This window comes from Rhodnius prolixus, unplaced genomic scaffold (genome assembly GCF_049639745.1).
Source record: "Rhodnius prolixus isolate KJV_2025 unplaced genomic scaffold, Rpr scaffold_2, whole genome shotgun sequence".
In the NCBI taxonomy this organism is placed as follows: Eukaryota; Metazoa; Arthropoda; class Insecta; order Hemiptera; family Reduviidae; genus Rhodnius; species Rhodnius prolixus.
Genome location: NW_027411592.1, coordinates 50,223,291 through 50,249,812, shown reverse-complemented (window position 1 = coordinate 50,249,812; position 26,522 = coordinate 50,223,291). Strand labels below are relative to the sequence as shown.

The 26,522-nt window shown below is 32.5% G+C and overlaps 2 protein-coding genes across 16 annotated transcripts; one reads left to right on the top strand and one right to left on the bottom strand.

The window, feature by feature from the left end:
• Window positions 1-1,965: 1,965 nt before the first annotated feature.
• On the bottom strand, window positions 1,966-9,286 carry Cog6 (conserved oligomeric Golgi complex subunit 6). 10 transcript variants are annotated; one of them, XM_074119795.1, is made up of 13 exons: window positions 9,161-9,286; window positions 8,659-8,773; window positions 8,475-8,584; window positions 8,270-8,380; window positions 8,044-8,207; window positions 6,640-6,859; window positions 6,439-6,563; window positions 5,821-6,041; window positions 5,504-5,667; window positions 4,471-4,704; window positions 3,795-3,956; window positions 2,601-2,765; window positions 1,966-2,504 (listed from the first exon to the last, which is right to left on the bottom strand). In XM_074119795.1, the coding sequence occupies exons 3-13, from the start codon at window positions 8,559-8,561 to the stop codon at window positions 2,232-2,234; spliced, it is 1,926 nt and encodes a 641-aa protein (XP_073975896.1). In that variant the 5' UTR covers window positions 8,562-8,584; window positions 8,659-8,773; window positions 9,161-9,286; the 3' UTR covers window positions 1,966-2,231. The 10 variants fall into 10 exon arrangements, with proteins under 10 accessions (XP_073975896.1, XP_073975900.1, XP_073975895.1 ...); XM_074119799.1 differs by having other exon boundaries at window positions 8,681-8,773; XM_074119794.1 differs by lacking the exon at window positions 9,161-9,286 and adding an exon at window positions 8,989-9,120.
• Window positions 9,287-9,450: 164 nt separating this feature from the next.
• On the top strand, window positions 9,451-18,812 carry LOC141449894 (uncharacterized). Of its 6 annotated transcripts, none has more exons than XM_074119823.1 (9): window positions 9,451-9,670; window positions 9,752-9,918; window positions 10,884-11,078; window positions 11,317-11,540; window positions 12,889-15,802; window positions 15,901-16,113; window positions 16,519-16,665; window positions 17,295-17,344; window positions 17,462-18,812. In XM_074119823.1, the coding sequence occupies exons 1-5, from the start codon at window positions 9,451-9,453 to the stop codon at window positions 13,073-13,075; spliced, it is 993 nt and encodes a 330-aa protein (XP_073975924.1). In that variant the 3' UTR covers window positions 13,076-15,802; window positions 15,901-16,113; window positions 16,519-16,665; window positions 17,295-17,344; window positions 17,462-18,812. The 6 variants fall into 6 exon arrangements, with proteins under 6 accessions (XP_073975924.1, XP_073975923.1, XP_073975927.1 ...); XM_074119822.1 differs by having other exon boundaries at window positions 16,196-16,665; XM_074119826.1 differs by adding an exon at window positions 16,959-17,042 and having other exon boundaries at window positions 15,901-16,665.
• The last annotated feature ends 7,710 nt before the right edge of the window (window positions 18,813-26,522 follow it).

Below are 26,522 nucleotides of genomic sequence, written 5' to 3'. Positions count from 1 at the left end.
ATTTTAGAAAGAAATATCTCAAATATGAAAAATCGTAGGAGGTTTGAACATTGATGAACTTTTTCTGAGTTAGGATATCATTATAAATTTACGAAGTCAGTACGAATTCTGTTAAGTAATCAAGACTGTAATACCTAATCGCAATTAATAATACCTAATTACATTTTTGAAGTGCCACGATAGCAGAGAGGTTAGAGGCGAGGATTGTGGTACTGGGTTTAATTCCCAGCCTAGACCTTGGATTTTATTTTGTGGTTTAATGCGATCATTTTATCGTCATCATTTGCACCACGACATGCAATTGATAGTTAGACGCAAAGCCCAACATTTTACTTTTTAAAAAACATTTTGGTTTCCCTTGTAAGGATTGCAACAAAATGTTACATCTAATATTGCTAAGAAAAATTCGTGTTTTCAGCTTTTTGAGAGTAATGCAGAAATAGGGAATCCTTATATAAAAGAATAATACTAATGTATGTTTTAAGTAAAAACGTGTGATCCCAACAATTCCGATCAAATGCTTGCAAATTGTTGGGATAGGCGCTTAACTATTTGGTTCAAATGCTTCAATTTGTCAGTTTATAAAGCTTACTTCTAAAGTAAGTGTGGCTGTGGGTGTGTTCACATCGAAATTTTTATTTTCTGATTGGCAAATCCAACCGCCCATATTTTATACCCCCACCTCTACATTCTGATTAGTTAATTAATTAGCACTAATCATTTTGATTGGTTTATGTTATCAGAAAACTACACAGTTTTTCAATCCAGATAATTGGCATTTAGTGACATTTCTGTAAAGGAAACAGTCGTAATATATTCTGGTAAAATCTGTTAAGATAACGATTTTCTAAACGTCAGCGTAATTCATGTAATTATTGCATCTCAATATGCAATGTGACTTCGCAAGTTCTTACCTTCATAATTTTGTATGTTAGAACCTCCAGCATTCATTTTAGTTAATAAGAGTAGTTACAGAGCAAGAGTTGCCACTATAACATGCATTATTTTAAGCCTAGAGTGAGGATAAAGCGAGAATTTTTATTTTAAAGAGGCCTAAGTATAAACTCCACTAATTGAATTTCTCCTCTAATCATTCAACTTGATTTTCGTTTTCATGGACGTTGATTTGTTGCAAACCAACATATAATAATTACCAATCAACAAAGTTTATTAAAAGTAAAACACATTTAGTTTAGAATAGATTCTTTAGATATGGGATTTTTTTGCATTTGAAGTATTTGTTTCCACGAAACGTCAGTAATTGGTAGATCGGAAATTACTATCATTCATTTTCCAAATATAGAAATTTTCTGCTTACCATTATTCTAATGTTATAATTTACAAACACAATAAATTTTTTTAAATATAACAGTTCAGATTTTTGATTATATGTATTTTTTACTTCTTAGGGAAAGTTATAAATATATAATTTAATTTTTCGCAGCTCCTTACAGTAATCATAAATGCCATAGGCAATTATATCCCAAAAATTCATCAGTTGTATCCTTTGATGAAACTCGCTAAAAAGTGGTGGAAAAAAGATATAATGGATCACCAAACTTAAAATCCACATTAAGTTTAATTTGAATTTGCAGCCGTAATACGATTTCATTCGCGATTTCCACGAACATTTCTATTCGTCGGTCCTTAGCGTTTTGGTGATGTTTGGCTAGCTGGCCTGATACAAAACAAATGGTAATACACTCCTCTCTCGTTGCTACGTGATTTCAGTCCACTCCAAGCGAACTCCTTGAACCTCGAGTGTTAGCCAAATCTGCCCATTCAAGATGTGAGGATCGTAAAGGAGAAAAATGAAGAAGAGATAGAGTACAGGGAACCAAGTTCCACATACAGTGGAACCAAGAGATTCATTTTTAGCCGCCTCTTACGACATGCAAAGTGTAATGTGAATGTGCTCAAAGGAATAATATAATAAGGGTAATAGTGACAATAAGAAATATTAAAAACATTAAAATAAAAATGCATCTATTTAAATCAGAAAAAATATGAATTTCCTTTAGCATTGCTTACAAAATAAATCTTTAGCGCACAACCCTTGGAGGGCCAAAGCTTTTTTAGATGAAGATTACTATGGGAGGCAAGAGGTGAACATGTTTCCCATCGCCGTTAGCCTTAAGAAGTTCTCTTAATTCATCTCAAATCAAAGAGACTCTCTAATCAACGGTTAGGCGGAATATAATGAAACAAATATCGCTTAGAAATGACTAATATCACAAATTGTTAATATTATTCTCAGCCGAGACATTTCCACGGTTGTGAAGTAATAGGTCTGCAACTTCTTGAGGCGTTCTTGGTACAAGAGTTTGCGGACTATCGTACAGATTAGCTGGATCATGTACTGATGAATACACTTTTTTATAAATCGCAAGTATCACTTCAGTTGCCCTCCTTTGTACAGTCCATCTATGCACACCACTTAGCAAACAGTGTACTTGCGGTAGCAGAAGAAGTTCTGGCATTGAAACAAAACTATCAAATTTACTCTGCAATTACAAAAAAAAAAAAAAAAAACCTTCGTTATTCAAGAGATCTTGAAAAATAATAATATAGCTTTGAATAGATTTTAATTTTTAACTCACAATAAAATTTGCAAGTGAAGAAGGCTGCATTCCGGGAATATGAGTTAATGGTCCGGTACTTCCTTGCTCTTCAAGGATCATATAGATTGGTCCTAAATTCAAATTTGCAACCAACGAACTAGCCTGTTCAGAAGTTAGAGTATCTATTTGAGCATCACACTGTGCCTGCAATCATCAAATATATATTTATAATAAAATGAATAGTTTGGGTGCCTAAGGACCTATTAAAACTAAACACAAGATATGGTAAATTAATCAACTTAAAATTGTTTGAAGCAAAGGAGTAAAGACAGAGATTCCCAAACTTTTCTGGTGTAGGATCCTCATTTCGCATTTGATATGAATTTGGTTAAGTCCCCTTAAGTGAATTATATATGTAAATGTTATAAACACATTAAAAATTTTGTGTGTATTTTTATTGGAGGTGAAAGTGTGCGCGTGTGTATGTGGCCAGTCAGCATAACTCTCAGAAAAAAAAAAAAAAATTAAATCTATATCAAGTTTAGTTGCCGTCATTAGGCCCAGTAATAAATAATTTATTAAGCTTTCTGACAAAATTAGATCATTCAACTTTTTTAGATTTTTCTTAAAAGATGGCCCTTACTTATTCTTAATGCGCACAAACAATCCTACTACTTTGATTAGAAACATTTACTCTAGAAAAATCGATTAAGATCACTTCTGGGCGACGTAGTTATTGGGCTAACCTCTCTAAAGTTCCATTTCAGTGCAATTTTACAACTTTATCACGTATTAAACAATAATAAGGATTAAATGTGCAAATAAAATTCTGAAATTGAAGGATATTGGATGACCAGAAGAGCATTTAACTGAAAAGATTTTTGTACTTTTAAGCAATTTTTTTTTTCGAAAATTGGTACCTCTAGTCTAAAATGAACATGTCAACTATTTTTATGTACAAATTATAAATTTCAAGAAAACTTAATACGTGAACAGCGTTAATGTTATATTTTGCGAGAGTTAACATCAGAATTGTTTATTAACAACAAGTAGATGGAATTAGCTTATTATTTTAGATGAGTTCAAATACCTGTTCACTGTTTTTTTTTTATTATTATTATCATTTCATTGAATGGTTAAGATAATTAAAAAAATTTAAAAAACCATCATTTCTCTAAACGAAAGCATAAGACGAACTGTTATAGCACTTTCAGATTCTCGTAATTAGATTACCTGTAAACGCTCCAAGCGATCATCAATAAATTCGTATAAAGTGACAGTAGTCTGCATAAGATGTAAACAATTGAGAAGGTACACTGCCATGTCGGTAGTGGTTAGTCTAGATGCACTAACGTTGACACCTTCAAGTAAAGGATCCAATACGGATGATACTAACTGTGAAATTAAATCTAACCATAATATCTAAGCAGAGTAAAATTATCACACTATATTTATTAACTTTCTACAAAGTTTTTATTATGTATGACCTAAAAAAAAAAAAATAGGTTATTAACATAAATATAATAATTAGAGAAAACATTTTTGTTTAATTATAGTTGCTGAAGGTACAATATAATTCTTGAAAATGGATCTTTTCTAAATAAAAGGGATAATTTGTTTTATATACATAAATATATTACAAGATGGATGGCCCTCAGGCATCCTATCCATTGAATCTCAAATCATCTCTAATATTATTAGTAGTTTTCGCAAGTGTTCTATACAAAAAAAAAAATAATAATAAGCATATAAGTTATCAATTAAAGAAAGCAACACCGAAATTATTTTTTGTCCAAAATGAAAATAAATAATCAGTAACAAATAATGTAATCTATTTTGTTCAGCTTAAATTTAAAAAAATAATAATAAAATAACCTTCGCAAATTTAAAAATATATAACCAATGTTACCTTGTTGAGAAATTCGTGATGATAATTAGATACTCTAGCAACAGAAAGAAGATCCCTGAGAAGTGATAGCAAATAGTCCACGCCAGGAGAAGGGCTCAGATCTTTGGGAGGCAAAGACACTCGTTCCATGATTTCTTTCCTAACAATCACTCCAAGTTTCTCCAATAAAGTATCACAAGAATTAGTCTCACAATCGGCTAAACCTCTAGTCAATCCACTTTTCTCTCCAACTTCCTTTAAAACAAAAATAATTCAATACATTATGGTAATGATTACATACTTAGGACTTTATAAGTAAGAAGGAAAGCAAATAGCTCAGTGGAGGCGCCAGGTATTCCTGGCTGAATGTCACAGTCCCCCCCCCCCCCCAAGAACCGAGTGATCTTTTTCACGATTAGAACTTCTAATTGGAGTAATCCCTTAAAAAGCAGGCAAGTAATTATATTTTATCGTTTATCTCTTAAAAAGCAATTCATTGTTTTAACGCCAATGGGTTACCAGTCAAATTAAGGTTCCAATAGAACCTCTCAGGTAATATCTGCCTCATTACCGGGAGCATCTAGATGAGCTTTCAATCCTCGACAGGACGCCTAGTCCCACCCTATCTTGAAATAAGTTGGCAGAAATCAAGAGATTTAATAACACTTTAATTTGCACTTTTCTTCACTAAATGGCTCCCGATTCTGCTCCAGGCGAATCTTCGAACTCATGTCTACATGGACCTCACCTTTTGAAAAAACTTGGGAGGTTAGACAGCAATCTGAAGTGCTGGTTGAGAATCCAGACCGGGCTAATAATTATGTTCATTTAAAATTATGATACCCAGTTTTTACTGAACAATTGGTACTTAACAATGTTAATAACCACAATTAATTTTTTCAACCTATAAAAGTAGGAAGAAAAACTATTTCGTATCAAATCTCCGTAGAACATTAAAAACACTATAAAAATTTCATCACAAACTTATTTAAAGTTAGAATTATTACATAAACTTTTATTTTATTTTTTTTGGAATACTAAGAAAATTGAATACCTGGGCAAATGTTTCTCTGTAGAAGGAGAGTAAATTAGTAATTATATACAGTGTCTTAAGTTGAATTTCTGGCGAGAAGATTATTTGTTCTATTCTAACTTTAAGAGGAGTGACAACTCCTTCAGATATAGTAGCCAATGCTTCTTGTATTTCCTCACCCACATCTAATAAAACAGTTTGTAAAAAAATAAATAAAATAAAATAAAAAAATGGAAATTATAATGTTTTATATTTATAATTTAACTGTGAAGGATTTCGAGAAATCAATAATGCAATATTATTTTGTAAAAGATATATAAGTATTTTTAATTATTTACCTATAGTCTGACAAGCACTCAAAAGTACAGCTAGATTCTCCCTTTCACATGGGACAGTCTGATGAAGGAATGCCAACATGTCCGAAATGTAACGTTGTGGATCGTGTGCAGACATTTCTATGGGACGTGGCGTACCTCCCGGACCACCTTTTGTAAGCGCATCTACAAATATTCGTACCAATACCGATCTTCTATGTGTACAGTATGCACTAATCACGTATCTAAAGAAATAATGTCTCTATTGTTTATGTTATTTAAAAAAAAAACTACACACGGAATTTGAACTGGGAATCTCCCACTTACAAATCCACTTTCTACAACACCCGCCCCAATATTTTAAAATACTAGTATTAGTTAGGAAAGGAGTTAGCGAATACTGGATTACAACGCGCAGATCATGAGTTCGAATCCAGTTGCTGACCCTTAGATTTTCTCTTCCTAGGAGCTTCTTGCAGCTCACTGTCTGGGGATAGATAGTGTTGTCTGTAACGAGAAAACACTGTCCGTAGGCAGTGCACTGAAAAAAGTTCCAGGCGACAATAACCTCAGATTTTGACGCACCTTAAATAAAAAAATAAAATAAAATAGTATTAATTTCATTAACTTTTAACTTCTTACTTGAAAAGCACTGGTCTATCTTGCATTTTAGCCATTGCCTTTGTTAATAAGTTGCTGATTGTTGGTGATTCTATACTTTTACAATTTGTTTGTGCCCATCTGTATAATCTTTCTAAGCCGGTTTCCTAAAAAATAATTCAAATATCCTATAATTTCAAAATAAACAATATTAAGAAGGAAATTAAATAATTCGAAAATAACCTGGAACACTGCCATTTGTTCCATAATTTCAATTGCTATGACCTGATGACCACTCTGCATTAGAGAACGGCAATCATTATGTATTGTAGCTGCACGCTCTAGAACTCGAAAAAATTCTTCGTTTATATCACCTTCCCTTAAAGAAGTTACTTCTGACTCCGTCAGTTGAAAGGTGTTTATCATAGCAGATGCTATCTTTTCTTCCAAAGTAAGTTTTTCACTACACAAAAACATAAATCAATACTGGATTTTGATTAAGATCGGATAGCTTACATTATGTAAATTATTACTTGATAAGAGTGATTAAAGAGACCCGGACTCCAGTCGGTTGGACTATCTTGGTCTTGGGAAATAATAGATTGTGAACATTATTTTTTTAGGACATAAGAAACAGGTTGTTCAGAAGATCCAGCGCACAGATTTATTAATATGATCCGATCAAAAGTAATTACCTTTACGAGAATGTTGAAATTATTATTTTCCCTAGCAGAACACAGTAAAGATCTATAGAATAAAATTTATAACAAACAAACTAGGCCCGAAAGAAAAACCGCTACACAATTTGGTATAATTCTTGTCAAATTGGCCTCTTCCCGTTATATCTACTTAGAATCCTACCAGAACATGGACAACATATATCATTCATGCTATTCACCTAAATCCCACAGCAACTGATTCTGCAACTATGTATGTTTTTGCGTAATAAAGTAAAACTTAAGTGAACCATGGCGCAAACTACACAATATCAGCACTGCGCACTTCACTCTCTCTGACAAATGTTTTTGATACACATAAACAAGGTTTACAATATACATTTCAAGCCTCTGAGTTTTAGGTCATCAGAAACTACACATTAATATCTGAATGCCCTTTCAGGGAGTTATATTTCTAAAGGATGCTATTCTACAAACCCTCTGCTTCTATTCTTCTATGACTTTATTAATTTTGTCCGAATAAAAGGAATTAAATGCAAAATATATAAAGGAATATTTTCTAAAACACGTGCACATAGTTGTAAGCAAATGTCTCTAGATAAATGGGGATAGCCGATGTCAAAAATGGCCACTATTTTGGGGCAAGTCACTCTCTTATAAACAATTTTTGAGCGAAAATAATCCACCCAAAAGAATCATTCAATTTTTTTCTACTTTTAGTGATAATTAGCTCACTTTTGTTGGCCCGTTCGAATAAATAATGACACTTCTTTACGTATTGCTTACGAACACTAACATTGCAATTAAACTATTTGTGATCTACAGCATCAAAACCTCTGAAAGGGAACAAATAATGCTTCCATTTCTTTTAAAATGGAAAAGGTATTTCTAGTATATTATACATATATATAAAAAAAATGTTGATGGTGAACTACTACTACTTATTAAAAATCTAAAGCAAAACTCCTACTTTTCTGCCTGCAGTTTAGTCGTTTGCTCTATAAGCTGGTTTGTTTGGGCTTTGGTAGCAACTAGTTGTTGAGACATACTTTGCACAGCAAAATTCATCTCAATAACGTCTTCATAAATAGCATCCAATCTCTCTTTCACTTTTCGAAACGCACTTAAGAAGTTCTGCAAAACAATTTCTGATTATTTATGCTAATGATAAGAAAAGCACTCTGGAGCAAAATTACCTCATTAATTGATAAGCTTCTCTTTTCAATATTGCTTCTTAAATTTCTTCTTGATTGAATTGTATTTTCATGAAAATAACTATTAAGTTCTTTCAGAGCCATCAACGCATCCTAAAATAAATGAACATTTAAAAAATCAATGACTAATGCTCTAAATAACACAGCAGAATGTCTAAATGACACAACTAATCCTAACGTAAAGAACCTTATCACTTTCGATGCGAGATTCCAGTACTTTGTTAACTCTTTTGGATATGTTACTAGTTTTTTCTTGGTCTTCAGTTGACGCCATTATAAATCTTATTTGAGGACTATCTATATAGAAAATATTGAGTTTATTTTTTTTTTTCTGGAAATATAATATTAGGTTCTTATAATTCAAAACTCACTTTATTTTGCGCTATAACTTACTCAATGCAAAAGTTATACAGAATTTTGAAATAAGTGTACGTTATGCTTCACATTGGTGAAATACTCTTACCTAGAGTTCTTTTCCAATAAAACCTGTAAGGAAAAATTAAACTAAGAAATAAAAAATAATCGGGCATTTACTAAATCAGCCCGGATATTCAGCTCTTTAATATAACACTAGTATATTCTTTTTTTTTAAAACTCGTAACTGCTCGTACAAACTGTCGTCTCAAATATACACTCATTATTACTGTACTGGCTCATTAACCAAGTAAGGTAAAGTAATTTAATATAAAGTATTCACTAACTAAAACCGAATGTAATCAGAACCTCACTGCAACTTCTTTTTCATCTTTCCTTTGTACGTTCTTTACTTGGTAGGTAGGTTTAGGTTAGTTTAGTACGTTAGCACTTTTCACTCCAATAAAGGAAGGTTATAATATTTTGATTAGAGAAGATTCTAGATAAGAGTAAACCTACCAAACGTATTAAAACATCTCTTATCAATGTGCTAAAAATTAAAGAAAAACTGTATTCATTTCTTCAATATTCTTAAGCAATGAAGATAGTCATATTACGTTATATTCGATTAAAAACTAAAAGGACTAAGCACTCTGGTGGTGATAACAATTTTTATAGTGTTTGGTTATGTTTACAAGTAAGCGGTAACTGTTATGCACACTACACAGTTTCTTGAAACTTTGTTTACATATATTGTTAGGAATTTAGCGGTTTCTTAATCTTTTCAATTTTTGTTTAAAATATCAGAAATGACATCAATACAATCATATGTGATATTAGATCTTGAAACAACTGGGCTTCCTTCAACAAATTACGGGGAAACAAAAATTACTGAAATATCTCTTCTTGGAGTAATGAAAAAACATTTTGATGATTCAACTCCTTTCCGAATACCGAGAGTAGTTAATAAATTAACTATGTGCTTTCATCCAGAAAGATTTATTTCATGCCAGAGTGAAAATATTACAGGTAATACTATTATTCTCAAATGTAAAAGCTTAATATTTTCTTTTATTTTTCCTAATATGCTGAAAAATATTTGACATGTAGGTCTCAGTAATGATCTCTTAGAGGAACAAGGAACATTTGATAATAATTTTTGTGATATTTTGCACAATTTTGTACTTCGAGTACCACAGCCTGTCTGTTTGTTAGCTCACAACGGTTACAGATTTGATTTTCCACTGATACAGGCTCACACCAAAATTTTAGGAAGGGTAAAGATACTTTATTTATTTACAACCCCTTTTTAAAAATAAATAATAACCATGGTTCCAAAACTAACTAAATAGTTCATTTTTATCCGTTTTGTACTAAATATTTTGTATATTTTATAAGCATTACTCGTTTTTAAATTCTCAACTACCCTATAATTAATTTTTATTTTTTTTCAAATTTAGACAGTCATTATTTAGTTCTTCTTTATACAGTTCTTCACAGCAGTATACTTTTTGAAGCATGATATCATGCTTTTATTTTGAATTTAAATATATCTTGTTTATCAATGAAGGCAGTTACATATAAGCATGCATATTTATTCAATGCAAGCACCAAAAGCCTTATAAAACAGATATAAAATAAGGACTAACAGTCTTTTGTGATTAAACTTTTGTTTGTCGAAAATGGCCTCTCAAATTTCATCACAATTTTTTTTTTATCCTTGCTCACTTTTCTTTTATCGACCCATTGGATCCTAATGTTCTCTTAAGTTCCAAGGAGAAAAACTTTGAGCATTTTCGCTTACGTTCTATAATTTTATTATTCTTTCCAGAATCAGAAATGTGATAAAAAAGAATTGAGCACTGGAGTATGTCGTGTAGCCCATTTAGATATCTTACTGTCAGTTTCACCTCCCATTGTTGAGCACACTTTTGAGACAGAAACTAAAGATATCGAAAAGTCGCGAAATTTCAAACTGTTTTCTCCTGGTCCAAACTATTCAAATCAATGTATGTCACGAATTAATTCTAATTCACCAAAAGAGGGTAATATAATCTTGTAACATTCCAGATAACCAACCATATTTTATTCTTGGTGCAGTATTTATTAATTTGCCTGCCTAGACATCAGAAGTTACTTGTTAACATTATGTTTGACTTTTAAATTTTATTAATTTTACCATCCAGCATTTATTATATGTTTGACGAAATTATTTCTTAAATAAAACTTTTTTTTGTGATAGCCTTTACCAGAGCACATATTGTGCGCAGATACCTGGTACGCTTTTAAGGATCTACACATAGTTGAAAAAGAACCACCATGGCATATTCCTAGAGGTATAACACATCCATTTTCTCCTCCACCTGAACGAGTTGAAGATACTGATCTTTGGGGCAAAGACTTCGAATCGGAATTGACGTCTACGGCATTAATTAAAGTATTTTTTTTATTATTAAAAAAAAATTGCTTTTTATACTATTTTGTTTTTTTCTTTTATTATGCGAACATTGAATTTAATTTATATTCTCCATCTTAGCAAAATTTTATTTTATTATTTATTTTCGTAAATAACATAAAGAGAAGAAATTGTGTTACTAAATATGCATATTTAATGTACAATTAATCATTTTAAATTAATTGTATCTTTCATTAAAAATGAGACGTTTTGATTACAGGAAGTCGAAAAAATAGAGAGATCTGTTTTTGAGGATTGTAATGGTCTTACTACCTGCGAAGCATTAAGTAAAATTTACTTAAATACTCCTAAGCGAAGATCTGCTTCTTTACACCCACCTCCTGCTCCACCGAGATTAAAAAGACATTCAGTTCCTCAAGGAAAACCATCGTTACCTCGATTAAACACAGTTAGGAAGGAACTTTTCCACGGGAATCCTACTTCGTAAGTTATAGATCTTAGTTGTGAAGAACAAAGGTGTATAGTATTTGGTACATCGTCCATAAAAATTTACTTAACGCGTTGGAACCATTTGATAAAAATTTGCATTTTCGCTTGCTCTAAAGCAAACTTTGTTTCATTATTGGTAAATTTTGATAAAAACCTGCTAAATATAAATATTTTAATGTACTTAGAGCTACTAGATAGCTTTCTTTAGAAGTGGTGGAGGTGTTTCTGCACTGTATGTTCTTTCTGTTTATGTTAACGGATGATCTAAAAAAATATTAAAATATTTCAGATTAATATGGACTATTTACACTAATATTACGCTACAATTTATTCAAGACCCTCTAAACTGTGAGGTAGAAAAGATTTCTGAATTTTTCTAAATCTGAAAGATTTCAGCGACTGACCTCTAGTACGATTTCTCTGGACACCACTTAGAAGAAAAGCTACAACTTGATTCTTTTCTTTTTTAGCGATTCTGACCACACTAGCGGTTTGTAGTTACCGCGTTCTTACATTCGAATCTAAATCAGTACCTCCTAAACTGTGCAGTATAGGTATAACTGTCTGCTTGCAATTAGTTTGCGAAGGTTGTACACGCTAAATGCCGTTATTAAGACTTTCCACCAGCACCTGAAGCTTCATTATTTCTATGTATCTCCCGCCCTATTTTGTCAATCGGGTCTTACTCTTTCCTAGATTGTTCGTGCTCATGATAACTTATAATACTGCCTCCATATAAGTCCAAAAAATAAATAACTAATAATTACTACTGTAACGATTACAAAAGATTACTTTCGCTTTGCTTCTTGAAGAAATTAAACATAACGCTATGGCTATACATTTGAATAAATGAGAAAGTAATTTAAAAATCTAAACCAACGAAAAAATATAATTTATAATTATAATTAATTTAAAGATTAATAAATTTAAGTCTCTATAATACATCCCTAGAAACCAAAATACGAACAAGATTAAACATTATTTTATCCGCAGTCAAAGCAGACTAAAAAAGAAAAGAATAGTAGTATAATAGTCTATTGACTGAGAGTGGCAAAAAAAAATGAGCTCTACAAGACAAAGAAGGAGGGATATGGTTTACAAATATTACTGCTAATTCACGACCTATTGTTGAAGCCCCTTTATATATCCTTCTTTTTTAACATAACTTAAACAAATTATTAATCTTAATTATTTTCAATTTTGAACAATAATAATAAAAAAATACAAGAAAGTAACTTATGATAGGGATTATGAACTTAATGAAATTGCCCTTAATATCGTAAGGTTAGAAATGTCCAGGAGGTCGGAATTTAAAAAAAATATATATTTTTTTTTATTGTAGAAAGAAGCCTTCGTATAGTTTGCAAGCTGTTTATAAACACTTATTCAACCGAGACATACCTTTGGCTCACACCGCAGAAGGCGATACATTAGCAATGCTACATTGCATCACAGCCTTAGGAACACCATTTCATGAATGGGTACAAGCTAATCATCGTAAGCTGAATTCAATACTTAAATTCTGGTGATTTTCAACTTTAATCTCAAATTTAAAAACATTGTGAAATGTGTAAGTGTAATATAATTTTGTCTAAAGTAATCTTACGATCAATTGAGTGTGAAATAACTGTTAAGAGTATAAATCTATTTAGTAAATTAATTGATCATTTATAAAAATGAAAGAGTGAAAAAAATGTTAAGTAAACCTTTACTCTAAATATATCATACGTGAAATATAAAATTTATTATTTAAAAAAAAATGTTATTTTGAACATTTTTTATGGAGTTTTGGGGTGAGTGAAGTTGATAAATTCCTTTTCGCAAGTAGTCACATAAATAAAAATATTACTATGGATACTTGAATAAAAAATATATGGTTTTGTATTCAATTATCTTCCGTCCACGACACCTAATCGGTAGTTGGACGTTAAGCCTGGAAAAAGTAGGCAATTAATTACTTTTCTTACGTTACTATTCAATTATCTTGCCCTTATGTACTTGGTGCGTCCACAAAATGTAAAATGTTGCCTTAAAATTGTACGTAAATGTTGCTCCATATTCGTAGGAATATATATCTATATAAATAAATTAAGTGTTATATATTTCACAGTGGCAAGCGTGATGTTTTTGTACCTTTTTCTTTAATGAAATCATAAATTAGCCTTTAAATTAATTTTGTTTTCAAAGTGTTTAAGAATAAAGGTTTCTATCGGCCATGGTTTTTAATTTTAAATCTGTTGAGTTTTACAGGAGCAGTTGGTGTTTAAGAAGGTACTATAGGCTTGTGATTAAAAATAGTATTGACATTAAAATTACAAAATAATTTTTCTTCATAATCGTTCTGCTGATCATTAAAAGTGAAGTGCTTTTAGACGTGATTTCCTTCGTTGTGGTTGATTATGTTTAATAAATTAGTATCACTTAGATTTTTCTTCCGGAAAAATACTTCCTTGAGATCTCCCTCTTTTTTTTTAATTATTTAGTAATTTACAATCTGTTTATATGTGTTTGCTACAATAAGTAAATATGATGAAGAAGTAAATGGTGTGTGAAGAGCTGGTGGAGAGAAACTGGGTGGTAGCGATAGCACTCTCTAAAGGAAATCGATGATGACGGTGATCTTCAGTTCTCAAGGAAGTCCTGGGGCCACTGGCGATTTAGTCGGCGGGGTAAATTGTTAGGAATAACTGTAGAGGCAAGAGGCTGTATAAATGGAATAGGGCAATTAGAAAGAGAGCAGTATGGAACTTGATATATTTTTTTTAGCGAGTCGTTGTACAAATGGGATTTTGAGGTTGTTATGAAGAATAAGATTAGTCACGTAGAAAGGATCTGTCGGAGTAGTTTTGATGGTAATGTTTGTACTGTCCGTATATTTGTAGGTTTAGCAGAATCCCACAGATCTAATCTGTATGTACACATAGGTTTGAGGATAGTATTTATATACTCCGTTTAAGTGCTATGAGTAATTTTGAGCGTAGTCCAAGTAGTCTGTAAAAATGTTTCGCACGTTTTGTCATTACTTGACTTTTAATTATAGTGTATGGGTTCCACGTGAGTAGTTTGTCTACGAAGAGTCCAAGGAGCGCACCAGATCTGTGTAAGGAAAAGTATTGCTTTTGAAGAAGTCAGGAGGAGAGGTGTCCCATCGGAGGGTTTGTGGGTTCATTTTAATTCACTACTTCTTTGCACACTACTTCGTCATCAGTTTTTAAAGAGAGAGTTAAATTAAGTTTAGTCACGAGTAAAGTCTGGAAATTGTCCTAGTCAACAGGTCTCGTAATTAGGGTAGGGCTTGGTTGAAGGGTCTTAGGTGTTGTAGTTTGTACCAATGGCACAGGACTGCTGCTAGAGGAAAGATCTGTAAGAGTAAGAGATGTCTGTACACTATGAAAATGTCTGTGAAGTAACAGAAATGTTAGGCACTTTAGAGTGAGCTATCGGCCATAATTGGTTGATCAGGAGGCAGTACATTGTAATGAGATGAAGAAAGAACATTGAGTAGTGTGCTTCCTCTAAGATTAGTTGTGCGACAACCCCACTGCGGATGGTTAGCGTTATAGTCCCCACCTGCCAAGAATCTTGGTCCCAGTTTGCCAAAGAAAGTACTAAATTCTTGTGTTGAAATTACTTCAATAGGAGGGCAGTACACTGCTGCAGCCACATTCAAAGAGACTGTCACGGACCGGAGGCATCTGTTTGTATAGTCAGGAGCAGGTTGTGAATTAAGAAGAAGCAGTGTCTCCATCATTCGCGCTAATTGGTTTGTCATGTGAGAAAATATCTAGTTCGTCTTTGGAAGTTTTCAGCCCGTTTGCGTTCCAAAGAAGTATTGTGAGCGATTGCGAAGGAAAATGGAGTGATGAGGCATTCATTTTACAACTCTAGGAATGAGGTCAATTGAGTAGTGAGAAGGATGATGAATAATTTGAACACAGAAATGAATGAAGTCAATATAGTTTCAACATCAGTAGAAACATACTTGAACTAAATTTCTATTATAAAAATTTTGTTAGTATATTTTCTTCTATATTTTCAAGAGTTTTTTGAACATATTTTTATAAATGTGTTGCAACAAGCTATGCCTAGTAGGTAGGTTTGGTTAATAAAGTGACGATAACGGTATGAGTTAGTGCTCAGTCACTAAAGCTACAATTCTCCCTCTTCTAAAATAAAGCGAATTAAGTGGGAAGAATAATATATACTGATAATAAACGTCGGTCAGCTCGCCGTAGGGGTGACCCTGAGAAAAACAAGTAAGCAGCATTGTGTGCAATTGTGAACGTAATGAATATTTTTATCTGTTTTTAAATTCCCCAAAATATGGAACCAATAGCATCTTACGTTATAATAGATGTTGAAACGACTGGTTTGCAAGGATCACATTATGGAAGAACAAAAATTACGGAAATATGTCTCGTTGGTGTAATAAAAAATCACTTCAAGATTCAGGAACATTCAAAAACAAATTCAGCTTTAGAATTAGAAATTCCTAGATTAAAAAACAAACTGACGATGTGCTTTCAGCCAGAAAAGGATTTGACTGTCATGAGTGAAAAAAATTCAGGTTTTTTTTTTGTATTTGTCAATTACATGTTTATCTTACCTAAATAATCTTAACATTTATATTAATTTCAAACTTCGGTTAGGTCTCAAAAATGAACTTCTTGACGAACTTAAACCATTAACAACAACTTCTGTGATATACTAAATTTTTTTATACAAAGCCTGCCTCAACCAGTTTGTTTACTAGCCCACAACGGTATCCGTCACAATTTTCCTCATTTACAGGCATACACCAAAATTAGAGGAAGGGTGATTACATAACCAAAGAGTAACTTCATTATTTCTCTGAGAATTTAACATTTGAGCTAATCGCTTCTCAGAATGAACTGCTGTAAATAGTCGCTTGTTCACCATAGCTGTTGGATGTACCCAAAAATATATCAAAATATGTATTTACTTCTTCCAGCCTTTTCCAGATAATTTGTTGTGTGCAGACACATTAGAAGCTTTTACGACACTCAAGGAGAGTGACAATAGTAATTTTTGGCACAAAACTAAAAGTAACATTACACCTTCAAGGAGTCAGCCAGCTTCTTCAAAAGCTATTGATGAGGTAAATTCATAGTCAGAAATTATACAGTCACCGATATTTTATTTTTCAATTACGTCATTTCCATTAAAGATTTGAATATTTCTTATTTAATTGCATGTTTTCTGCTTCACTTTTATTTTACTAAAATAACGCAGACGTGAGGATAATTTTTTTCTCTCGCGGTGATAGTGAACTTTTTATTCTACTGTTGCTTATTCTTCTCCAAATGTATAGATATATAGGACCCAATAGGCTCAGAAAACATCTCTACAAGGTTTCCAACAAGATGGGCTAATTTTTTCCACTCTGTTTAGGCTGTCAAGGGGAGGAGGATACAGCATCTGTATTACATCTCTCTGACTGCTCTGCAATTGCAAGTTTGCGTTTCGAGACGATTGGTACCTTTATAGAGTCAACATATATTTCAGTTGTTTCTGCTCTTGTACAATAAACCTCTTGTAGTTGCGAAAGATCCCATCTTAAGTCTAGTCTGCACTTATTTATTTTCAAGTATACTTTAGTTTGTTAGTCACATGAAATATTAAGTATCGGTAGGGTACTACCTATTTGGGCTTAAAGAATATTCATTCATTAAAGTGTTGTCAAAGCATTAACTTACTACCTACAAAATCTTAACATTTTTCTTTTAGGCAAATTCACCTGAAAATGATTATCAAAAGGAGAAGGAAGCAGTTGACAAGTAAGTTACATTACTAGCAAAAAAAAAGGAAAATAATGTTTTTTTAAAAGTTTAAATCAAACTGTTTTTCGATGAATACCAATTAAAAGGATTCTGTTAAGTAACTTTTGCTTTTAGAACACCAAACAGTTTGAATTCCATACATCGCCTTTTATTTCATGAAGAAATACCCAACGCACACACGGCTGAAGGAGATACTGAAGCTTTGCTGAAATGTATTGCTGCCTATGGAAAGTCATTTCATGATTTTGTACAAAATCATTGTATTAAATTCAATAATATACAGAAATGGTGGTTATACATTAAATTTTGATAAATGGCCCTAATAAAAAGAAACTTTAGTGTTTATAACATAAAGCTTGCATCTAACTAAACTTATGAAAATTTCATAATTTTTTGAACTTGTAACAGGAATTATCATTACCCAATTTGGTGCAGTGAGGAGAGGAAGTTCATACTTTAAATTAATAATTTAATTACAAATAAAAACTTGTTTTCAATTGATTAAGTAATAGATATAATTACAATTTTTTTTAAAAAAGTTTTAAATTATAAAACAAAACATCACTTTGAAATATTGTTAATGATTATTATGAATTTATAGTGTTCTTTCAATATTTTGTATTTATTTATTAAAAAGTTTCAAGTTTTACAAAATATATAAATATATCTTCATATATTTTATATATACAAAATATATATTCACTTTCAATTGTACAAAGAAAGAAATAAGGAACAAGGTATTTTTCTTAATCATAAGCTGGCTTATCATATGCAAACGTGTGAGTTGCAGTGAAAGCTATTCACTAAACTATTCCCTCTATTTACAGAATATCAAATATATACGGAGTGTAGTTGAAAGAAATTTCGAAAATTCTATGCGTCAACATGAACACAGCTATTCAGGCTTATTAGACCTTATTACATTGGATTCATTACGTAAACTACATTATTCATTGAAACCTGTAATCTATCAAAAATGTAAAAATTGATATAAAATGTGCTAGAAATTTGAATCTACACACAAGCAATCAATGACGATACAAAAAATTAAAGCATTCGCGGAACAAGCGCTGCCTATTAGTGGAATATTAAAATGAAATAAAACATTAGTTATTAAGTAACAACTTATAAATTATTTTGCGCTATATTATTGTAAAATTCACTGACGGAATAGGTTCGGTTATTCAGCTCTATCTATTGTGCTTAATCCAGACATTTCTTTTACCAATTTTTTAATATCTTCTTCAATCATATCAACACCAAAAATTTGAAATATGTTTGTTTTAATTTTTTCAACATCATTTGCTTCTAATAACCTATTTGTTTTCGCAATTATTCTTTTAACTTGCCCCTCCATATTCACAAGTTGGTCATTTTTTAAAGTTTGATATAGATTCATTTCTGTATGCCAGAAAAATTTTAGAGTTTTGATTTCCAAAGATTCTGCAAGTTTCACGAGCATCTAGTCAAAACAGAGAATAAGTATACAAAAATATATCATTAAAATACAGAAATCTAAAATACATTTATGATTATAAAAACAAATATAGCAAGGCAAAAATTACCATTGTACTCACATAAATAAATAAAAATGAGACTGGTTTAGTCCAGAAAATTTCATTTTTTTGTTGTTTTTTATCAAATGCTTCCCACAAAAACAAAGTTTTTATATAGTAACTCGGTAATCCCAATTTATTGGCATCCCTAAATTTCTGAAAAAGATATTACTTGTCACTTGATGAATAAAGAAGCAAGGGATAGAATAGAATAGAATAGAATAGAAAGCTTTATTACACATTTTACAAAAAGAGAAAATTACATATAAATAATAAACTAATAGCTATTGCTAGGCATGGTTGTATACCGTCAGCCTAGAGTTCATCTTAAAACTTGAGAAAACAAAAAAATAACTTACTTGCTAAAGTAAAACAAAGCAGAAGTAAACAAGTCCTGTTGTAAAGCGAGCGGCCATATGTACATAATATTTTGAATTAAAAAACAAAAGCAAAAAACAAAATTCTACATATTGTATTCACTTATAAGGAACATCCTGTACTTATAAGCCGAAACATGAAAGCAAAACAACTTTGTCCAATTTCCACTATTCAATAAATTAATAATTTCTGCCTGGCTTAGTGCCTTCTTCCCCAGCCACCTAATCCTATATTCCTGTAAAACAGGGCATTTCCCTAAATAATGGCACATGTCCTCACGTTCTCCTAAGTTACAGAGGGTACATGACCACTGTTCCTCCGAACGCATTACATTATAATTTAAGTTAACTAGCTGCCCTCTTAGCTTGAAAATTACCTTCATAAGACCGAAACTGTTAGTATCGGATATGTAGTGACCCTCTCCAAGATCAGCAACCAGATGTTTATATAACGAATGGAAGCTCGAATATTGCCCTTTTGATATCATGTTTTCCTTAAATTTACTTTTAAAACTGGCCACTACAGTTTCTGGATTAACACCTACATAATCCAAGCTAATGTTTAGGTTACCAAATAACTCTAAGTTTTCTTTGTGCCAATATATTCTATTCTTTATAACTTCCTCAGCTAATGCTTTGGGCAGTCTCCCTTCTGGCAAGGCTAAAACTTTCTTTATGTAATTCAAATGCAAATTTAACGTGTAACAAAAAATTGGATAAAAATTTGATTCCAGATATAAAATGTAATGAGGCGCATTTACTGGCAGGCAAAACAACTTTCTAACAAAAAATAAATTTAACTTTTCTATTTCTTTAAAACTGAGAAAGCCCCATACCTGCCCAGCATAACACATGATAGTTCTTACCGCAGCATTGAATACATTTATTTTTTTGGATATTGGAATGTCTGTTTTTTTCATCAAATTAGAATATGTAGTATTTAATGCGAATTTCGCATTTTCCAATTTAACTGAAAAATGTTTTTTAAAATTTAGGAGTGGTGTAAGACCAAGACCTAAATAGTTATAATAATTAACTGTTTGTAAAGCGTGCGTTCCCATTTTCCATTTTTCATTCCTGGCTAGCTTTCCTCCGTTTCGAAACACCATCACTTTTGTTTTCTCTAGATTCACGGATAAATTCCACATTTCACAGTACCGAACAACTTCGTCGATCATTAACTGAAGTGTTTTCGGATCTGGAGCTAATAAAACCACATCATCTGCATACATCAGACAACGAACAGCAATCCCCCCCACCCTGACGCCTCCGTTGATAAATTCCGAGAGGTCATTCAAAAAAAGCGAGAACAGAGCGGGAGACAACAAGCATCCCTGCCTAACGCCAACAGACGTTCCAAATGCCCTTGTAATCCCCTTACCCGTCCAAACAGAAGCCTCTGTGTGTCTATACAAAGCTTGAAGTGTATTTATAAACTTGCTTGATACACCACATAGGTACAGTTTATAAAACAACGAACTTCTACTTGGGGAGTCAAATGCAGCTTTAAAATCTATAAACAGACAATATAACTTTTTCCGCTTTATTCTTGTTTGCAATTTAATAATACTTAACAAATTAAAGATATTGTCTGTTGTGGAATATCCCCTTCGAAATCCGGCTTGGCACTCATTCAGTACCATGTTTTCATTAATCCAACTATTTAGTCTCGAGAGGAGCAAACCCGTGAATAACTTCGCAATACAATCCATGAAAGAAATGCCCCTATAATTGCTCACTTCGTTCACATCTCCTTTTTTAAAAAGAGGGAAAATGACCGATTTAGAGAAGCTGTCCGGAACCTGTGACGTTTCATAAATAGTATTAAATAAATTCAATAAAATCTGAAGAAAACTATCTGGGCAGGCTTTATAAAATTCATAGGGAATACGATCATTCCCTGGAGCTTTTCCGTTCTTTGCCCTGCCTAAAACCTCTTTTAATTCGTACAGTTCAAAACCTTTATCCAACTTTACATTTGTATTGTAGGGAGGCGCATATAACATTGTAGTCGCCTGGAAAGGAGGGTTCAAAAGATTACAATAATATTTGAACCATTCTTCTCCCGTTATATCCGGACTTCCTATGAATTTCTTATTTTTTAATGTATTTACCAAGTCCCAGAATCCTTTAGAATCTTTAACCGTTTTAAATTGATTAACAACACCTAAATAAAATTCTCTTTTTTTACTCTGACATAATTCTCTGTACTCTTTATTACTTATAATATAATATTTTTTAATTAAGTCACTATTTGTTTTCTTAAACAGATTCAATAGACTAAACACTCTTTTTCTTAATTTCAAACATTGAAAATCAAACCATTTTTCTTTAAAATTATATTTTAGACAACACTCTTTGCGACCTCCTAGAAAGGACGCATTCCTAATAATATCCCCAAATATATTTATAGCCTCTTGAGAATCTTTCGGGAGATTTATCTGGCCAGCTTTATTTATATTGTTTCTAAAATTTAAATTATCCTGCTCTATCCATTTCAACTTTGGTAATATTGGAAGAAAATAATCTTTTTCAACCGTTCCCAAATTTAATGACAATTGCAGAGGCATATGGTCCGAAAAAATTTCCGAATTTATCTTAAAATCTTGTACCAAGTGTAATATATCTATAGATACACAACAATAGTCTATAACAGAGCTGCCACGGGGCCCAATATACGTGAACTCCCCGAACTTGTCCCCAGGGGTTCTACCATTTAAAACTACCAAGCCGAAATCAGCACATAAATCCAGAAAATGTTCTCCTTTATTACTGGAAGTGTTATCTTTAGAATGTCTATTCAAACTGAATTTAAGCTTTTGCCAATCTAAATCATCAGAAAAAGTTTGATTTTCACCTATCCTTACATTAAAATCCCCCACCCAAATTAAGTTATGGCCAGAGCAGTGCGTAAACACAGTACTTATATTACAGAAATCCTCTCTCCAATTGTCAATCCTTACATAAAATGGCAACAAATAAAAACTGATACTATTATTTTCAAAATAAATTAAATATTGATCATCAAGTTTTTTGAAACTAAAGCCTTTACATATAAGTTTTCTTTTTATCCCATATAAATTTCCCCCTTTGGCTCTGCCATATTTAGATTCTTTCTTAGCACTGATCCAACAAAGCTGATAATTGAATAAACATTTTTCAAAGTATGCGAAATCTTGCTCAACTAAAAAAGTTTCGTATAAAAGAAAAATGTCGAACTTATTGATAAAATTAAAAAACGTTACCTGGCCTTTTTTACTATTCAGACCCTGTATATTATAACTCAGAACTGAACATAAACTACTTTCCTCAATATTCACCTTCACTTCACTTTTGTCTATTTTCCTTCTTCGTTTTTTGACTTGTGAACTTTATTTCTTCCAACCCGCTGCAGAACGTCATCGCCTACTGCAATAAGCTCCTCCAGTAACTTCTTGATACCATTTATCTGATCCACTGACAGCGTCATCAATTCCGTCAAGCATCCCAGACCATCCCTTCCGTTACACTTCAGACCCTCCTCAAAATCCCAGGAGAAACTTTTTCCTTTAAAAATAAAATGCGAATTTCTAATTCCAACTAGCGCTTTATCATCCATTTGCTTTATCTTTTCTCTAATTTTTAATAAACACCGTCTTCTCCTCCTTGTACGTTCACACAAATCTCTATGAATAAATATTCCTGTCCCTTTCAATTTATTCGCATTTTTTAAAACCTCTAATGCTGTACTTTCTTCATTAAACTCCACCAAAATCACGTCCTTTTTTCCATTACTCCTTAAATTGAACGCCTTATTAATGCTCACATTACTTAATTGAAGTACTTCTTCACACATCTGCTTTATAATTTTCACTTTATCATTATTATCACTTTCTTCCATTCCTCTAAACACCAAATTCTTGGCCTTACTTTTATTTACCAAATTCTCCACTGTATAACTTGTTCGTATCTCTCTCTTTTTTAATTCTTCAATTTCTTTTTTGAGTGCAAGATTCTCCGCAATCACACGATCCATTTTTTCCTCCAGCACTCGAAAATCTTCTTTTGAAGGCATTCCCTGGCTAAATAAACGTAACTTGGCGTCGAGCAAATTACTTATACTTTCCAACGTTAAGGCCATATTTTTATTTTCCACAACCACACTTAGATCTCCTTGTATTCTTTTAATTTTGCCTTCTTCTGGGGAGTCTTTACTCCGCCTTCTTTTCGCAATATTTGGGGATCCTTGCAAATCAGATGTGCCCTTATCACTTTTTCCTATATTCATGAACTTGCTAGTAATTGAAATTATTTAAAATTAATTAATTGTGATGTTTAATATCAAGTGACCTTGCCGGAGTAAATAAATCTTTATAAATAAGCAACCGAGTTGAACAGAGACACCACCACTCGAAGCAAGGGATAGAAGCGCAATGGATTATTATGATGGAGGTCCCGGATTTGAGTAATATCTTGCCGGGATTAAATCCAAGCTACACTTAGATTTTCTTTTCCTTGAAACCTCAGTAGCTCAGTTTTCGACGAAGGACAGTGTTAACCAACCGGAGCCGCAGTGCCACTGGTAAGGCTCCAAGCCAATGACCTTAAATATGATAAAAAATAAGTAATAACAGATAAATACTTCAAAAATATGAGTTACCCTAAGCAGTCATAAAAGAAAATATTGCGAATATATCTGTTATTTGAAATAAGCCACGAAGAAACCTTTGCTTAAAAATAATAAACTTTTTTTGTATTTTAAAAAGTAATTATGGTGTCTGATAATTAATTTAGGTTAACCCCCAAAAAATTATAGCTTACAGAAAAATATATCCCGACTTCATTTAATACTATGAATTAATGAAGAACTGCCATTTTTAAACATTATATTGGTTATTAAATATGAGGCGCCAAGGTAGCCGAGCGGTTAGAGGCGCGAACTGCAAAGCTAATACGAATTTTGGTACTGGATTCGATTCCAGGTCTTAGTCCTTGGATTTTGTGTAATGGTTAATAAAAGAAATTTACAGAAAAGTATGTTTGCTAGTCTCCTCCGTCCACGACACCTAATTGGTAGTTGGACGTAGAGCCCGTCTGAAAAAATAGACAATTATTTTACTTACTACTTTACTATTGGTTATTAAATATTAAATGAAATTCTAGCAATGAAAGCGAGCATGTTGGCTAATAACTAGGAAATAATTCGACTTAAAATTTATTTAGAGCGAATTTTCTTTTTAATAAATATTGTAAAGTTTTTCTAAAAAAAAAACTTTACTTACACAACTAGTGCCTGCCACTAGTTATTTGATATGTGGGTTTGATTAACTAATAAAACTCGTTAAGTTTGTAAGTAATAACCTGATTTATTCACACATTAACATTAACTAACATTAACATTTACAAGCAACTAACGCTATTCATTACAGTCACCATTTACAACAGTCACAACAGTTTACTGTTACTTACTCACTTCGTAACGCCACAAAACTGTTCCCCGACTGACCACTGGTCCGCACTGCACCGAATTGCACTAGTCTCAGCTGCACTAACACAGCTCTACTCATCAACTGACTAATTGCCCAACTAGCTACCACTGAAGCACTCCACAACACTGACTCTCTCTAACTATGTCTCAACACTGACTCTCCAAGACTAACTCCAAAACTAACTGATTAACAACTCGTTAAGAACTCCTTAAAACTTGATTAAAAACTGTTAAAACTCAATTGAAACTCGATTAACACTTGATTAGAAACTGACTTCTCCAGCTGTGTCGGCCTCCTTTTAACTGCGTGCCTCCCTCCAACTGGGACTGCCCTCCTCCAACTCTCTGAGCATAAGTTTCCACGCCCTCCTGACGTTCATTGGCTGGAGAAAACATACTGCCACCACCTCAGCTGTGAGCCGCCTCCTCCCATTCTCTGTCTCTCTCCAACTCCGTCTGTCTCACTCTCACCTGTCAATCACTGGCTGGGAAACACATATGCCACCACCCCAACTGAGGCCTTTCTCTTAGCTGGCTTTTACACAGGTCACTAACTCCTTGAACAATCTAGCCCTTTCCTTTCTAGTTCAAGTAAAAACCGGCCCTTTTGTCTACACAGTGGTGGCCTGTTACCGGCTTTAGTCGCTTAACCCCTAGAACAATCTAGGCCTTTCTTTTCTGCCACAAGTAGATACCGCCCCTTTTGTTTCTGCAGTGGCGGCCTGTTACTGACTTTGGTCGTTCAACCTCTAGAACAATCTAGGCCTTTCTTCTCCGCCCAGGTCAACTTCGTTACAATATAGAAACTTTTCACCTCAATACCAAGGACAAAGTTTCAGTATGTACTATATTGTCATCAACTAACCGTAATAATGTAAATTAGTTGTCGAGTTTACTAAAAAAAAAATATTTTCTATTTAAAAGTATTCAAATTCGGCTGCTTAAGCTCCAAAGGTAATACAAGTAATAATAAAAACGCACGTTTTTCAAAAGTTATTTTTGACTTTTTTTCATGTTAGTTATAAAAGAGAGTGGATTTTAATAACATAAACAATGTAATCTAAGCTTTAATTATAAATTATGTTCATTAATAAAGCTATGCAAAAACTTACTTTAAGCAATCTGTTGATGTATTTGAGGTGCCGTTGACCAATCATAATCTGTTGTTCTTGTATTGGGAAAGATGGTCTCCAAAGCGTTGGATTCAGCATAGGTTTAGGCACAACCACCCACGGTGCAGGCTTGGAAATGTCATTAATTATGTGATTTATTGTTCATTTCGTTTATTATTTTGGATGTATTCTTTAAAAATGGAATTTTCTGCCTTCAACAGAAAATAATTCTGCATTTTACATATACAATCTAATTTAATCTGACGTTAAATTTTTAAAGGTAACTTAACATGTTCTCGAACATTATTTCAGAAATTTAACTTTGTTGAATTTTAGTGTAGTAGCATACGCTGTGAAAGCAGTAGCCTTGGTGCTTTCGTAATAAATTTTGTAATTCTTCTCTAAATACCAAACAAATCTAGGCGTTACAGCGGTTAGAGACAAGTAAAGGTAAGGTGTATTGTGGAAACTGGGATCGATTACCAGTCTAGGCCTTGGATTTTATTTAATGGCTAATATGAGAATTAATTAGTTAAGTATGTTAGATAGTCGCCTCCGTAAACGACACCTAATTTGGTAGTTACCCTGAAAAAATAGGTATTATTGGGTTATCCGGAAAATAATGCAGGATTTTATGTTTTCTTTAAAATACCCCTCCAAATA